The sequence below is a fragment of the Arvicanthis niloticus genome, chromosome 4 (assembly GCF_011762505.2).
Source record: "Arvicanthis niloticus isolate mArvNil1 chromosome 4, mArvNil1.pat.X, whole genome shotgun sequence".
Lineage (NCBI taxonomy): Eukaryota > Metazoa > Chordata > Mammalia > Rodentia > Muridae > Arvicanthis > Arvicanthis niloticus.
Genome location: NC_047661.1, coordinates 19,241,417 through 19,259,001, shown reverse-complemented (window position 1 = coordinate 19,259,001; position 17,585 = coordinate 19,241,417). Strand labels below are relative to the sequence as shown.

The 17,585-nt window shown below is 41.9% G+C and overlaps 1 protein-coding gene and 1 long non-coding RNA gene across 4 annotated transcripts in view; one reads left to right on the top strand and one right to left on the bottom strand.

Annotated features, from left to right (window-relative positions):
• Positions 1-731: 731 nt before the first annotated feature.
• Positions 732-6,074, bottom strand: LOC143441958 (uncharacterized). Its single transcript, XR_013109760.1, has 2 exons — positions 5,956-6,074; positions 732-2,945 (listed from the first exon to the last, which is right to left on the bottom strand). It is a non-coding gene; the product is annotated as an uncharacterized LOC143441958 (long non-coding RNA).
• A 57-nt stretch (positions 6,075-6,131) lies between these two features.
• The window catches only part of Ccdc39 (coiled-coil domain 39 molecular ruler complex subunit), a 32,662-nt gene continuing 21,208 nt past the window's right edge, over positions 6,132-17,585 (top strand). The window contains exons 1-6 of one of the 3 annotated variants that reach the window (XM_076932278.1): positions 6,132-6,336; positions 9,257-9,376; positions 11,660-11,806; positions 12,399-12,557; positions 13,305-13,397; positions 13,493-13,621. In XM_076932278.1, the coding sequence (XP_076788393.1) occupies positions 6,247-6,336; positions 9,257-9,376; positions 11,660-11,806; positions 12,399-12,557; positions 13,305-13,397; positions 13,493-13,621 (738 nt within the window). In that variant the 5' untranslated portion in view covers positions 6,132-6,246. The remainder of the gene's footprint in view (positions 6,337-9,256; positions 9,377-11,659; positions 11,807-12,398; positions 12,558-13,304; positions 13,398-13,492; positions 13,622-17,585) is intronic. The other 2 variants (XM_034501295.2, XM_076932277.1) reach the window with 2 other exon arrangements.

Sequence of the window (17,585 nt, the reverse complement as noted above, 5' to 3'; positions counted from 1 at the left end):
GATACTAGAGCAGTAGTTGAGAGCTACATCCTGATCAGAGGCTGAGAGGGAGAAAGAGGGAAACTCTGGGCTGGATGTAGGCTTTGGAAAACTTCAAAGACAACGTCCAATGGCATGTTTCCTCCAAAGGCCACACCTGATCTCCTAATCCTATCAAACAGCTTCACTTCCTGTTGACTAAGCATCAAATACATAAGCCTGAGCTGATAGAGGCCTCAAACCACCACAGATGAGTGAGGCCCAGGCTAAGACAGCTCAGTGGTTAAGGGTGACAGCTGCTAAGCCTGATGACCTGAGTTCCATCCCTAGGACCCACCTTGGGGGAGGAAAGTTGTCTTTGACCTCTGTTGATGACATACATACATACACACATACATACATCCATGCATGCAAAGGTGTAGTGGTGAACACCTTTAATCCTCACCGAGGCAGGTAGATCTCTGTGAGCTTGAGACCAGCCTAGTCTATCCAACCAGTTTGAGGACAACTGGAGATCATAATAGAGAGACCTTGACTCAACAAACAATCAAACACACATTTTTGTCTTGTTTTAAAAAATAATTTCTTCACTTCTACACTGGCAAGTCAGCACAGAGCGTAAGGGTACTTGCTGTGCAAACTCCACAACTTGAGTGTAAGCACTAGATCCCACAGGGAAAAGAGAGGCCTGATTCCTGAAAGCTGTTTTCTGCCCTCCACATGCACGCCACACCATATATGCAGTTAGTTACACACACACACACACACACACACACACACACACACACACACATTACACACATACATACATCTTAAAATTAGGCATATGTCAAAAATAGCACATCATTTATTTTGAGGACATTAATGGAAGGGCCACAGATTCTGTCATGAAGTTCCTTCCCAGGGCACAAAACAACACATAAAGGTAAAACAATGCCCAAGAACTGACATGGCACACTCTAATGGACTGACAACTCTCTGACAATGCTGGCTAGTTGGGCCAACTGTCACCACAGACACCAAAATGAAAAAGAAAGCAATGAGTAAGTAAGACAGGAAGGAGTGTGTCTCCCCCCCTCCTGGCTGGCTTCCCAAACACATTACCAATAGACAGGTCTGGGCCAGCTGGGTCCAAGTTTTTGGTCTCTTATTCAAAGGGTTGACATCAAGGCATGGAATTTTCAGCAAGGTAACTTCAAAGCAAGGTGACAGTTCAGGGTAGATACACTGTCAAGATTGTCATTGGGCCACATGGATGAGGGTACTCAGGGCCTGATTATTGTTTTTGGCTATTTTATGGGGTTCAAGAGAAAGTCAGGGTCTAGGGGCATGGTTGGGGTGTTTGACTGACAGGCTTGGATGATATAAGCCTCAGTGGTTACGTTTCTCCTGATGACGAATAATTTTAGTCATTGGCATGTCGAGTTACGAATAGCCATAGATAGTAGATCAGAGATTCTCCCCAAACTCTCACCTCAAGGACACGGTATGCACTCCAAACCAGTTTATGCCAAACCAGCCCTCCTATCCTCATACTTGGGTGTGTTAGAAATCTGTCAGAACAGGAACCATGTAAGTTTGATGGCCATTGAGGATAGAACTTATTCTCAGATAAGAGTGTATACACAGCTCAATGCAGATGGACATCTTAGGTTCTAACAGGTGGCTACATGCATTGTTCAGGAAAGAGTGTGTGAACATAGCACATACAAGTGAGGGTCCTGGGTTTCCCAGTGCCCTGTCAGAACAGGGATGCACAATGTCCAAGCCAAGTGGCGTCAGGTTGCTAAGCTATTCCCTATGCTTGCCTTACTCACTGGGTCCTGGCCACTCTTGTTCCTCTTTCTTTTACGTCCTTGCTGTAATGAAGGGAATAGCTGCTTCCACCAGGCCATCCCAGTGATGTATTGCCTCCCACAGGCACCAAAGTAACAGGACTAATCAAAGGTGGGATGAAATTTCTTGCTGTTACCCAAAATAACCCTTTCCTCTTCTTAAATTGATTATCTCAGGCACTTTGTTACTCTTATTGAAAACTGGATAACTTTGACCAAGATCAACATGGTATTTATATAAAGGGAGAGACTTTCAGTAAGTGAATGGTGACAAAAGGCACTTTCTTATTCTAGAACAGTTGGGGCTGATCAAATGTGATGGACGTATTTTGAAGATAAAGCTGGCAAAATTAGTAATGGGTTGAATCTGTGGGGAAAATATTATATTTTAAGGTAATCATCCTCATTCATAAATGAATAAATGTGCTCACTTATTCAACCTACAGCTAATTAACCAGGCTCTTCCACTTGCCGGGCCTTATAACCAAGCTCCTTCTCCCTGAGGCCTGGTATCCTGTGGCTGCAGGCAGCAGCAACCTTGGTGGTGCACTCCACCGGTTTCTTCATGAGCTGCCCTTAGGGATGTTAGAGCTTTCCAGGAGAGGGTCATGATTCTGATAGCATGCTGTCCCCAGTATAGTGTCTAGACAAGTGTAGGGTGCTTTTGTGAAGTCCCAGGCATAACCAGGGCTCACATTGGCTAGGTTACCATGTCAACCCTTACTAGGATGCAAAATAAAGAAGATGGAGTTGAGACCCTGCACTGTGCCAGGCTCAAGTCCCTGGTTGTCACATCTCAAAGAATTCCATCTCAAAAAATAGTACAGACTTAAGGAGGTGAATGAAGACATGGTGTCTGGGAAACAGGCCTCTCAGTTGGCTGTGAGGTCAAGCTCAAGCAGCTCCTCAGGGCTGGTCTCTGCACTCTGGAGGCTTCCTGAGCATTGTCTTCTTTATCACGTGCAATAACAAAGCAAACACATCACCCAGAAGAAATAAGTGCACTTCGAATGAGTTAATTAAAGGCTGGAAGTCATAACACTGTCCAGGTGGAGTTGTGCACATCTGTAATCCCACCACTTGAAGGCTGAGACAGGCTCACTGTGAGTTCAAGCCATGGTGCGTTTCTATCTTAAATAATCATAAGAAATAGCATTGTGAGCAAATAGGATTAAGATACATTGCATATAATTCTAAAAAAATTAATAAAAGGAAGAAACTATAAAACTAAACTCAGCAAGGTAACAGTAGTATTAGCTAAGTTAGAATTTACTATGGTGTTATGTATCATGAAAGGCAATTTTCTGGTGGGGATGTAGCTCAGTAATTGAGGATTACCTAACATGTGAGAAGCCTTGGGTATGTCCCCTGCTCTGAAAACTTTTCAAAAGCCAGTGTTCTTTTCTCTACACCATTTACCTGTAGAAACCATGTGTGCATGCACATACATTCAGTTTATGACATAAACATAAATAAGACTAAATAGTTAAATGTCTGGTAAGGTGTTATTGTTTGGTTTTCTGGTCTTTCCTTGCAAAGCTGGTTAAATGAACAAAACATTTTCTTAACTTTTGTCTCCAGATCCCAACATGGGACTGACAGAAAGCAGCTGAAAAGAACAGTAGCAAATGGCCAAGACATTGTATGGCAAAGACTGGAGTGGGTCAGCCTTTGACACTGGACTCCTCATTGCACCAAAGACTCAAAAATACTTACAGGCTCTTCAGGAGTCCAACAGAAGAAAGACCTATAAGTCAGTCAATAAGGTGTTATACCACTGGGGCACACTGTTATAGATAACTGTCACTAGTATTTAAATATAACAAATACTTGCATATACACCACCTACCCAAATAGACCCATCATGTAGGGTTTACTATGGATAGAAAAAGTCAACTGTTCTTTCTAAATAAGAAAAGAACCAAATGACCTCCCAGCATTTCAGATATAAAGTACCAGGCTGGGTTGTATCTGAAGGCCTCTTTCAGCTCTGTTATGCTGTGAAACCTGACTCTTCAAGAATCTAAAAAAGAAAACCCCTGAAATGTGTCTTCACTTATGACAGGAGAAAAGAAAATTCAGTTTACAAGACCAAAGAGAGAGTGGATGACAAGGGCCCTAAGAGCAAGTCCCTGTAGTGACAGCTCTGTGGGTGTGCACAGCCTGGAGGCTCCCATCCCAGGGGGTGACAAAGGAGGCTCAGCAGTAGAGCACTGCCTAACACTCCTCCCTCTTGTTAAGTCGTGCTAATCACCATGAGGCTTCTTTTAGGGATAATTAATGGCGAAACAGAAGAGCAGACCATTCTGTGCTCTTTATCTCAGCTACAGACCTATGAGCTTCCGAAGCCCTGCACATGGGTTGTTTATTGTATCCCAATCTGTGATAGGAGAAATCCTGGGGAGGAGGGAGGAAGTTGGAGAATTTCTGATGTATATTTTCTCTACCTAGGACTACTGGTCTTTAAGCTGCCACCGCTGCAGAACTAGAAGGTTGTAGGGCTGATACTATGAGGTGTCCCAGAGCTGCCTTTAGCTATGCCTCCTTTTGGGGAAGAGGGTAGACATTATAACAGCTGGTCCACAGAGCTACCCACTGATACCCTGCATCATCTCCTTCTTGTCCCTGACTCTTGCTGTGGATAATTAAGATGCTACAATTACCGCCTTTAGCCCCTGCCACCAGAAGTCCTGTAGAGGATGTATCTAGAGGGGCCACAGGGCAGTGGCAAGTGCCAGCGGCTGGAGCTGTACTGCTGTGCTGGTTGGGTGCCTGACCTGCTGCACTTGGGCTTGGGTTGAAACTGGCAAAGATTCATAGCAGCCAGAAAGAATTTCAGAAGTGAATTAGCTTTTCAAATACCAGCACATACTGTTCTCCCTGGCTTACTTTCGCAGCAGTGTGTGGAACACACACAAGTCAGCAAATGGCACTGGAAAAGCAGTTGGGGTATTATGTTTGTCAGCTTGCCTTTTGGGTGGGTGGTAGGTAGGAGTGTTGAGCTTTGTGCTTCCATCCAGGTATCTTGTGGATGCTGTTCCATGCCTATGTTGAAGCTGACTGACTTGATGAGAACTTCGATGGTGAGGAGTTGGAAACCCAGAGCCAAATTATCCTGGGCTATCTTTAGTCTCCTTAATAGCCATTCATTGCCCATTTTACCAGGTAATACTTTTTGGACTGTATTATCTTAGCAGATCACTGGCTTTCACCAACCCCAAATCTAAGAATGTCATTAGATAGTACCTGAAACCTATATATAGCACCGACTTCCCAACTATGCTATTGTTGGAAAGAAGCAAGAGAAACGTACTCTAAGCCCTACCATTTTGTTTTCAGACTCTATTTAATCATAGGGAGAAACTAAATTCAAGGTCCCAGATCCTAGGGAAGCTAGGGTCTTCCCTACAGCTGAACAGCTTCTGTTGTAAACGGTCGTCTGAGTCCAGACATCTCAGAGACAACTTTCTCACAAGTTCATATACAGCCGACCGGCGCCTTTGTCCCCTTACCATTCTGAGCTCCAGACCTAATGTCTAGGAGAATGAATTAAGGACCTTGAAGCCAGGTGCTCTAGATAGACCCAGTCTCCAACAAGTACTCCCTTGTTTAACCCAAAATACAACTGGATAACACTGCAGTTCCATCAGCTCCCCACCTCAATTTGTGTTGCCATCCTACAATAATGTTGTATAATCTCCCTCCCCGGACGCGGTTCAGATCCCAAATTGACTGCCTCCCTGAGCACTCAGAAAATAAAGCCTCAATTTTTAAGTTTCCATCTCTAAAGTGAGTTTTCTCGGCTTCCATCTCAAACCCAACACTATACAGTCCTTGGTGATGTTTTCATCAGCGCATTGGCAAATGCCTTGGTTTATGGCTTCCTTTTCTTCTGCAATTACGAAAACGTAATGAAACACGTTTCCATATGAGAACACGCTAATTTGGGGCAGCCTGGATCTATGTTCCCAGATCATGATCCCCCATATATTATGGCTTAAGAATAAATTCAAAGTTCCTTTCGGGTACTATAGTATCCTGCAATCTAGTGGCCGTCCACCCTGGTATCCTGTAGTCCACAATCCTGATACCCCGGGAACCCTGTCTTCCATTCCCTGAACTCTGTGGTTCTCTGGAGTACCTGAGCTCCCCGATTTACATCTTTTGGAAGTCCTGGGAGAGTATCTATCCTTGCAAAAAGAGCTGCGCCTCACAGTCATAGGCAAGCAAATTTTACCGGCTGATAAAAGGATAAGGAAATTCTCAAAGGAAGTTCCGCCTTCCAGCCTGAGTACTTCCTGTTTGGTAACTAAGGGCGCCTGGCTGTTGCTAGGGCCGCGGAATACTGTCCGGTAGGCTCTGCAGACTCTGGCTGCGAGCTCCAGGGAACGGTTTAGGGGTCTTGGCTGTGCTCCCTTCGAGCCCGTACGCCATGAGCAGTGAGTTCCTGTCAGAGCTGCATTGGGAAGATGGGTTCGCCATCCCCGTGGCCAATCAGGAGAACAAGATCCTGGAGGACCAGGTGAGGAGGACCGGGCGAGATTTAGGGGACAGACGGACAGGAGGAGGGCAGCTGAGGACTGGTTAAAGGACTGGTTGAACACCGCCAGGACAGCCAGTGAGGACCAGTGGGAGAATGGATGACCAGGTGAAGACTAGGTAAAAACTGTGAGTAGAGGATGCAGGGCCAGGTGGGTATCCAGTGGGAATCAGGGGAGGGCCAGGGAAGACCAAGTCCCACGTACAGGTGCTGCCCTGCCCAGCTCATTTGCGCCTCTTGTTCCCTCTTAGACTTGATCCCCATCCTTCCTACGTTCTCTGCTGCTCCTATCAGTTACTACACATTTGAAAGCTTTATCGATATCTATTCAGGGTCATAAAACCCGAGTCTCACTCTTCCAGCTTTTCAGGTGCCAGCTACTAGACTTGCCCCATCCAATTACGGATCGCAAATGCATTGTTGGTGTTTGCCTAGTAACCGCCATTTACGCATGTGCGCATGTGCAAGACACATTCTCGCGAGCATTTGTGTTTCTGGGATGTTTAAAGTGGCCTGAATTGCTTTCAAGGGAAACATTTCAGTGAAGTATGCAATATAGGGTTCGAGAGTGAGGTTCAAGGTGTCACAGGATGGTGAAATATTTCACATTGTTAGGACACACCTGCACCAACTAAAATACATACAGTTTAAGCCTTTTTTTTTTTTTTTTTTTAAACTGCAATCAGCTCCACAATGTTTATGCATCTTTAGCAGTCAACCCAAAGTTCCACGAATTGGTATTAGGGTGTGGGGAAGAGGGCCCAAGAACCGAGGATTTGTGCAAATTGACAAAGTCGAAGAGAATATTTTCTGCCCTCTGAATAGTGAACATGAAAACCCTGTGGGTGAGTCTGCTGAGAAGGCTGGAACGTCCAGAATGCTCTGCTCTGCTCTCTTCTCTGGTTAGGATTGGGCATTTCCCCTTAAGGACTGTCAACATTAGGACAGGAAAAGATCACTGCTGTTGCCTGAGACATAGCTGCCAGTTGAAGGTTTAGAGTCAGCCAGCCAACCTGATGTGTGTCTTGTCAAACTAGAGATGAGATGGGTAGGAGACATCATATAATTAATATATTATGTGATTGTATAAGAGGTATTTGGGAGAGCAGTCCTGCTGGGTCTACAGTTAGTATTTGAACGTAAGGTTCTTATCTTGTAGTTTTTATGCTCCCCCTTCTGTTGCATTACCCTTCATTCTTTTGGGGGGGGTATATGTTTGTGATGTGGGTGGTGGATGTGACTGAATAGTGTACATATGTGTGCATGCGTGCAGAGGCCAGCGATCAAACTTAAGTGTCATTCCCCAGGCTCCTCTACTTTACTTTTTGAGGTAGGATCTTTTATTGGGATCTGGGGCTACAAGATTAGTCTAAGATGGCAGACTAGTAAGTCTAAAAAATTCTCCCATCTCTGTTTCCTTAATGCTAGGGTTACAGGAGCATGTCACCATGGCTGGCTTTTTATGTGTATGGTTGCAGAGCAAAGTCCTTTCTTTCCTTCCTTCCTTCCTTCCTTCCTTCCTTCCTTCCTCCCTCCCTCCCTCCCTCCCTTCCTTCCTTCCCTCCCTCCCTCCTCTTTCCTTCTCTTTTCCTCCCTTCCCCCTCCTCCTCCCTCCTTCTTTTTGTCAACACAAGCTGGAAGCACCTGAGAGGAGGGAACTTGAACTGAGAAAATATCTCCATAAGCTTGGTCTGTAGTCAATCAAGTCTGTAGGGCATTTTTGTGACTAATGATTCATGCAGGAGGGCTGCACTTACTATGGGTAGTGTCACTTATGGTCCTAGGTTGTATATGAAAGCAAGCTAAGCAACCTGTGAAGAACAATCAGTAAATAGCATTCCTCCATGGTCTGTGCTTCAGTTCCTACCTCCAAGTTATTTTCCCTGCTTGGGTTCCTGTACCAGTTTCATCAATGAAGAGTTGTTATCTGGAAGTGTAAGATGAAACAAACTGTGACTTTGGGTCATGTTGTTTATCACAGTGATAGAAATCTAAGATAATAAGACAGCCCACAGATTAGCGATGAAATAGGATTTCCCTTTTGCTCTACAGGGAGGTAACCTTGCTGTATGAGAAGTGCATGCCACATGAACTAGAATACTAATATCCCCAAAATAATCTCTAGATGACAACATTATTTACATTTAAAAGATCAGTAGAGTTTTAAGAAGTTCCTGTGGAAATTTAAAAATACCAAGATGGTATGTACTGGATATTTGTGTCCTTCCAAAACTTTAATGTCCTAATTTTCAGTGCAATGGTGTTTGGGAGATAGGATATCTGAAGGGATGTTTATTCTCATTGCTTTTCCATTGCTGTAATAAAACACCATGGTCAAGGAAACTTATTAAAGAAGGCATTTAATTAGGCTTAGAGGGTTAGCAGCTTTGTAAGGGTCACGATCAATGGCAGCAGGAATAGCTGACATCTCAATCTCAAAATGTAAGCAGGAGGCAGAGAACATACTAGAAATGGTATGAGTCTTTAAAAGCCTCAGGCCCACCCACAGTGACACACTTTCTCCAAAGCCACACCTCCAAATCCTTCCTAAACAGTTCTACTAACTAGGAAGTATTCAAACATAAGTCTATGGGGCCATTCTCATTCAAACCACTCCAAAGGTGGAGCTCTCATAAATTAATCAGTTCTCTTATAGAAAGAAAAAAGAGAGAGATAATCTCTCTGTCATATTTAGATACAGTAAGAAGATATTTGTTTGCAAAGTAAGAAGAAGGGCCTTATTAAGAATCTTGCAATTCTTAGCCTGCATAATTGTGACATATATTTCTGTTGTTTAAGGTATCAAGTCTCTGGTATTTATGTTATAGTATCTCAAACTGACTATAATACAAAGAAAATGAAGATTTAGGTTGTATTTTAATCATGGGTTTGTTACTTACAGTTATCAAAGCTACACAAGGAAAAATCAAACCTGCAAGATCAGCTTCGTGACTATGAAGATCGAATTAATTCTATGACTTCTCACCTTAAAAATGTCAATCAAGAATTTTTATTTACACAGGTACAGGAATATTGTTGTGTTTAGTCATTGGGTATTAAGTGCCACATTTGCTCTTATGATTTTATGTTAGAGATATAACAGGAAATCCCATCCTAGTCAAATGATTATGAACATAGTTTTGAACCTGAAGGAGACAGAAAGAATGTTTTGAGAAACTTAAGTACTGTTATTAATTGTCAGCAGATTCATTGAAGAAGAAATCACCACCAAGCTCTCTCAGAGTGTTAACTGGCAGACCAGCATAGGGAGGGTGCTCTGGGGGGCATTGCAGAGTGACTGAAGGCAGACAAAGCTGTTATGTGGCTGTCAGAGCTTCTGTCTCCAGTTTAGTTGTCCAGCATGGACCTCTGGCTCACTTTGGGTACTGGTCTGCTGCAGTCCCTGCAGTGACATGGTATTTTAGTATAGGTCAAGACTAGAGTTTTATTTTTTTCTTATGACACTGTCTTTCTATAGAGCCAGTCTTAAACATACGATCTTTGTACACTAGACTCCCAGGTGGCTGTGATTACAAATGTGTGCTGTCACATCTGGTTCTAGGAATTGAAATCCTAGTGCCAGTAATGACATTCTTATGTTTAGAAGACTTGTCAGATAAGAGGGGAAGACAAAACTCATTTTAGACACTATCACAGGGGCTAAGAGAGTTTGGCTCAGCTGTTAAGAATGTTTGCTGAGCAAAAGCCTGATATAGCTGTCTCCTTAGAGGTCTACCAAAGGCTGACACATTCAGAGGCCGATGCTCACAGCTAACCACTGATCTGATCAAGGGTTTCCCAATGGAGAAGTTAGAAAGAAGACTGAAGGAGCAGAAAGGATTTGTGGCCCCATGAGGAGAGCAACAATACCAACCAGCCAGAGCTCCCAGGGTCTAAACCACCAGCCTGGGAGCACATAGGGAGGGACCCATGACTCCATCTGTACATGAAGGGGAGGATGGCCTTGTCGGGCATAGGTGGGAGAGGAGATTCTTGGTCCCATGAAGGCTGACCACCGAGTTGGGGGTGGAGTGGGGGGGTAGATGGGGGCACATCCTCATAGAAGCATGAGGAGGGGGGATGGGATAGGAGGTTCCTGGGTGGTTTAGGGGATAAAATCTGAAATGTAAATATAATATCCAATAAAAATAAATTAAAAAAAAAAGTTTGCTGAGCTCCCAGAGGATCCAAAAGTTCAGCTCCCAGCACCCATGTTGAAAATTTTACAATCACTTGTAACTCCAGTTCTTTAGGGACTGGCATCTTCTGGCCTCCATGAGCCATGTGCCATGAGCCATGTGCATAGACACATAAATAAAATACAAAAAATAAATCATAAAAAGCAATATTAGTACAAATCCACTTCAGTCAAAGTGGCGCGGCTATGTAGACACCACAGGAGCGCAGACCCCAGCACACGTCAGCACTGGAAACATTACAGTTTCCACCTCAAAAAATTAATTTGAGAAATAGTTACATTAAAATGGACAAAGCCATGTTTTATAAACACTTTATATCCAATAAAGGTAATTATGAACCTTATTGGCTTTTATTATAAATTCTAATAAAAGTTTTGCATTTAATTAGTTTTCTAAACAATACTTAGGATTCTTCCAGATTTGATGAGTAACTGATAAACTATGTCTTCTCAACTCCTTACTATGCTACTGAGTTAGGATGGGAGGAACAAAGGATTTCTGTGAGAACACCTTAATACCATGAAACCTGGATTATAGAGACCAAAGTCAGTAGCTTCACTCAGGGCTAGCAGCTTTGATACTGTACAATAAACATTGAGAGCTCACCCTTGAAGGGCTCTCGAGCCGGAAAATAGTCTTTTAATCAACAGAGCTAAGTACAAAGACATCACTCTGTACTAATACATTCTAAGAGATGTTCACTCCCCCAGTATGTAAATAGTTACCTCAAACTTGTCTCTATTCAGTAGAGCTAGTGATTAATACAATATAAACCCCATTTTCTCAATTATTTATAACCAATATTTCTCACTTTTCGGTAAGGATGAATTACAGCTTCTAGCTCTCACCTTACCAGCTTCTTCTCTTTAGTTTCTGCCGTATAATACCTGGACTCCTGACCGTAGTCCTCTGGGAAGTACATGGCTAACCTGCTTATCGCTCAGCGGTGAGAGACAGCTGCACAGGAGCCAGGGCTACATTGGGGGAGATCCCACCCTGGTGGAGTGAACTGTGTTTAATCTGAGCAATTGGGTTGGGGATGTTTTGTGTAGTAATGTATTATATTTTATACTTTAGAAACATAAAGTCCTTCTGTTATTCTTCAGTCTCTTTACAAAGCAAGGGAGAATGAAATCGAAAGCGAAGAACATTTTAAGGCCATTGCGGAACGAGAGCTGGGGCGAGTCAAGGATGAGATCCAACTGCTGGAGAAGGAGATAGCCATCATTCGGGAGCGCAAGAGCGACAAGGAAGTGGGTGTGGCTTGCTGCTGTCCTGCTGCTGTACCAGCCCTCTCCAGGGAGATTCCGCTGAGATTTACTTACATGGTTTTTCTTTTGTGGTTATAGATTCATTAAGTGACACCATTTACAGAAATAATTTATACCCTCTATTGTATTTACTTCAATTGGAAATGCTCCCAAATCTCCATATAAGAGACCTTTTTAGGGTAGCAGACATGACTGGAAATGGGCTGACTTTGTCATATGTTTAAGCAAGCATGAAAGCAAGCTGGTTTAACTGATCCCTACACTCTCACATATTTGGGATGGCTTTGGTTTGGAATCTAATGAGTTCTCTATGAAAGAATTGCCATAAAGCTTTTTCACAAGAACCGTGACTTAACCAACTGTTTTTGACCTTGTCTGATCACCTCTGTTTTATACCTAAGGAATTAAAATTCAAGCATGGTAGTGATAGAATTGAACATACTGTGCCACAAACACGTGGAAGGCAGAGCCTGGCTTTCTCTATTTGTTTGGTAGTATAATGCATGTGTTATTATGTTTGCATAATACATAATGTCTTGTTATTGCCTGTCCTTTTCTGTTCCTTGGAAAGTAGAACGCTATATTTAAAGCTACACAAAAGCTGGATGGCTTGAAATGTCAGATGAACTGGGACCAGCAAGCACTGGAGGCCTGGCTAGAAGAATCTGCTCACAAAGACAGTGACTCTCTCACCCTTCACAAGTACTCTAAGCAAGACGATAACAAAATCAGGGTGAGACGTTAGGGATTGCTAGAACTGCTTTTTTCCTAAGTCAACCTTTAAAACATGAGGTTGTAGTTACTGATTTTAGAGGCAACTGTCCTTGAAGGTTTTAGGCCAGGCTTTTGTCTGAGAGCTTTTTGAAATGAAGTGTCATTTCTCAAGAAAAACCACGTGCAGTCAAGTCCTCCAGCATGTTGCTGCCTCTGAAGCCATATGACCCACCGGGAACCTGAGTTATGACTTCAAAGGACATTTCAAAGCATTTCAGGAGAGAAAGTTCTAGTCATCCTAAAACTATTAATTAATTTTGGATACTTTGACATTTAATTTGAATATTCCATGTAAGTTCTCCTGATCTGAGATAATATTGTAGTTGATAAGTTATTTCTTGTAAATTTACACTGTGTAAATTTACTAGCTAGAATCTCATCCACTGGTGATACTGTCACATACATGCAGTTCTCTAGCAGATTAAATACCAAATGTACTATTTTAAATATTTTTAAATGGCGGGTTATGTTTGTATTTCTCTTCTAATTTGTGTTAAAAGCCATCTTAGAAACAAGTACATTTTTTCATGGGGACATATGCAAAAATGCTTTGGGAGCTAGACCATAAGAAAAATACATATCATTTTATATTGTTTGGATAGTGTTTACATAAGATGTAATGATACAGAATGCTAGATATGCTATATTCCAGCTTTAATACTGAAATAAGATAATCATAAATATTTTCCACTTAACCACGTCATAGGCCCTGACTCTGCAGTTAGAAAAGCTGACCATGGAGTGTAATGAGAAGAGGAAGCTTCTGGACAGTGAACTAACAGAGACACTAAGTGCACAGGTTGGTCTACAGAGATTGTTGCTTCTTAACTTCCAAGGCGATATTTGCAAAAGCATTTAGATTAATGGAAGTGTCATCTTCTATTTGCTCTGCAGTTAGAATTAGATAAAGCTGCACAAGATTTCCGGAAGATTCATGTAGAACGCCAGGAGCTCATTCAGCAGTGGGAGAGTACCATTGAGCAGATGCAGAGACGGGATCAGGAGATAGACAACTGTGCCCTGGTGAGGTGGCGCGAATGCCGCAATGCTGAGTGCTGCTGTCTCCCGTTTACCACATCAATTTAAAATATACATCATAGCCAGGGATGGTGGTACACACTTTTAATCTTAGCATTTGGGTGGCAGAGGCCGGCAGACCTCTGTGAGTTTGAGGCCAGCCTGGTCTATTTAGTTTCAGGACAGTCAGGGCTACATAGAGAGATCCTGACTCCAAACCAAACTGAACCAAACCAAACAAAAACAAACACAACTAAGTAACCACCACCATAACAAAATAAAAAAAATATTATCTATCTATCTATCTATCTATCTATCTATCTATCTATCTATCTATGTATCTATCTATCTATGTATCTATCTATCTATGTATCTATCATCTATCTATCTATCTATCTATCTATGTATCTATCATCTATCTATCTATCTATCTATCTATCTATCTATCTATCTATCTATCTATGTACCTATCTAATCATGCTGCTGTTTGAAAGTCACTTTTCAGCAAGATTTAATGGCTCTGGCAAACGTTTTTCCAAGCCAAGGAAAGCATTTAGCAGTGGGCCTCCATGGAAGTTATTTGTTTATAGTACTGTTATCCTTGAGAACTGAGATTTCCTTCCAGTATTCTAGCCCGTGGTTTCACTTGTTGCTCTTTGGCACCAGGTTATAGGTATGTAGAAATGGCTGTGGTAGATAATGCAGACAGGGAAAGAAATACAGAAGTCCTGGCTGCTACTGTGGTCCAGTTTTGAAACCATGGCACCAATGATGAGTCATAGCCCGTGCGAGACAGGGATGGTGTGGTAGTAATTCAGGCTGTGGTGATTTAGGAGAACGCTTGGATGTAATCATTAAGAAATGGGATGCTGGTAGATACTGTTAGAAGATCAGGAGGGATGATCTTGAAAAGAAGAAACTGAGGGTAGAAAGAAAGCATCAGGAGAGGTGTTGAGGCCACTCTTCATCTACTGAATGAAAGGGCAAAGAGCAGAGGTGCTGGCAGTTTGGACTTCTGACAAAAGGCTGGGATGCTTGTTTTATTGACCGAAGGGCCGTGCCTCCCTGAAAAGACTGACAGAGCCATTCTGGTTTTAACAGCATCAGTCCTTGAAGGTCGGAGCCAGTGTCTTCTCTGAGGATGTATTGAGATTGAATGTTGTTTCTGCAGAATAACTGTAGTTCAGTACCACACCATGTTCATTCTTAATTCTTGAGGCTGATATTGGTGTCTACTTCTTGGCATCCTGCTACTTTTAAATCTCAAGCCGTTTTGTAATGTGACTCAAATAGGTCCAGGATCACAGGTTTCCAGCCAGCGGTTTGCATATAGCACAAGACTATTTGGTTAGGCTTCTCTTCCCATCCTTTTTCTTTTCTCCAGCTTGTATCTTGCTACCAAGTAACGTTTGTGTTAAATCCAGGGACCCACTTAATCATCAGTAGCACTGTTAAGAAACTTGCCTGCTGTTGTTAGCATTAAGTTATCTGCCCAAGTGGCAGGAAAGCCAATGTGACGACAGCTTTCAAGGGAGCATTTGAAACCGTTAAGCTGAGAGGAGTCCAATGGTCCTTGGCTGTACCAGCACACTAGTGATATAGAATACTGCATTAAGAATGGTAACTGTTAAGGAGAACGTGTAAGAACACTACCTTAAAATTTGGTTATTTGATATAATCGCCTTTGCAGAAACTTAAATATGATTTAAGACAAGTGTTCCTTTGAATTCCTCAGTTGTGTTGCCCTGGGTCGCTGGTAGAAATCCCATCTGATCTGCTTCCCAGCTCTGCAGGCTTCCCTGTCGTGCATTATCTAAAAGCTTTAAACTTGGCATATGCGTTTCTTCTCTGTCTGACCCTAAAGGCCCTACTTGGCTAGCCTATTTTTTCCCAACTTTTCTTTTGGGTCACATTTCAACCTTTTTTGTTATGAGCCCTTCCCATTCCATCCTTCCTACTTGATGTTTCAGCCACAGTAAACACTTAAACGTCTCCACCCACATTTGTTTTTAATTATTTCCTTTATGTTTGAGATTATGATATAATTACATTATTCTTTTCCTTTCCTACTTCCAAACTTTTCCATATACCCCTCTTTGCTCTCTTTCAATTTCATGGCCTCTTTTTTCATTAATTGTTGTTACATGAATATATATATATATATATATATATATATATATATATAAATATAATATTAAATATAATATAATGAATATATATTTATGTTATACATAATATATATATATATATATATATATATATATACTATGAATATATTAAATGAAATATAATGAATATATATTCATGTTATATATATGTATACAATTATATACATGTATATAATTGTAGCCTGCTCGGGCTGTATGATGCTACTTGTATGCATGTTTTCAGGGCGGACCATGTGGTATTTGATAACCAGTTAGTGTGCTCTTCCCCGGGGAAAACCATTCCCCTCCCTCTCAGCATTCCTTAGTACCTGGTAGTTTTTTTCTATAGGGCTGGGGCCTTGTTGTCTTTTCCTTATTCACTTTACAATATCTAATGCTGTTATTCTTGTTTAGCTTAGGTTTAGGTAATCATGTTGGTGAGACTTTGCCGTTGTAGTTTTTGATGTTACTAGGAGACATAATCTCACAGCAAATGCCCAGACTTTCTGGCTTGTATCATTTCTTCCCTTCTCCTTCTCAATGTTCCCTTAGCCTTAGGTGTGGGAGTACACTAGGCTCCACAACATGCATTTTGATTGGCTATGGTTTTCGGTAATGGTCTCAACTGTCACAAAGAAATTTCCTTGATGAAGGGTGAAGTCTACACTTATCTATGGATTTAAGGACAAATGTTTGGAATGTAGTTAGAGATTAGGCTGTTTAATAAAGTGTAGGTTCTCCCCCAAGATCCAGGACTTCACTAGCCCTGGGTAGTTGGCTAGGTTTCTAATACCAGGAATGATTTTCTGCTTAAGTTGGCCTTACATCCAATTAGAGAGCTGTTGGTTACATCCAAGGTGTGAGTGCCCCTACTGCACCCTTAGGGCTTTTGTGCTATGCTGCTTATTGATGTTGTTCATAGGCCTCATAAATGGACTGTTGGTTGATTCCTTGCTTTGGAAGCTTGCATGGCACCTCTCAGTACCATGAAAGCTAGTTCTCAGGGTGAAGGCAGTACTACCTGTACATAATATAGTCAGTGGCTCCTGCCAGATAGGGGTTATGTTCTTCGTGTTCTCATTTAAATACGGTACAAACTCTGGGGATTGTTTTTATTATTGCAATTTCAAGACCATCAAATAGCCTAAGTGAGGACATTTTTATGGAAACCAATAGCCAATGATGTATTTTTGTTACGTGCTGTTTTGTTGATACAGGGTCTGTCTCTTTGTGGAGTCTAGGCTGGCCTTGAGCCATGCGTTCAAGGCTGCTTCAAACTGGAACTATTCCTCGAAGCCTCCTGAGTGTCATGTGCACCATATCTGGTTAAATGTTATTTTTAAAAGATGAAAAATCAGGAGTCTAGACAGTATTTAGAAAATTTCACTGAGGCCTAAAATTCTGTGTGTAAACTATCCAGTACTATTTCTGTTTTTGTTTCTTTTTGGAGAGCTTTTCCTTTCTGTATAAAGGCCTAACCATTTCCTTGCTCTTCAGCTCTTCCAGACAGATGAAAGAAAATATAATGACATTCAACGATGTGTATTCATAGATATTCAGATGTAGCATACTGACAGCTCCACCCTATTTTAGCTAGGTGTGATGGCATACATTTTAACTCCTGACAGAGCTTTGTGGGATTAAGGTGAGCCTTAATAGAGACTTCCAGGCTACCCAAGGCCACAGTGAGACCCTGTCTCCAAACAACAGTAACAAAACATTTCCCACAACAGCAAACATATTTGTAAAGACTTCTTAAAATAAAAAGTAAGTATTGAATATAAAAAATGAAAACTTAACCCCCTTCTGTTTCAGTTGGAACT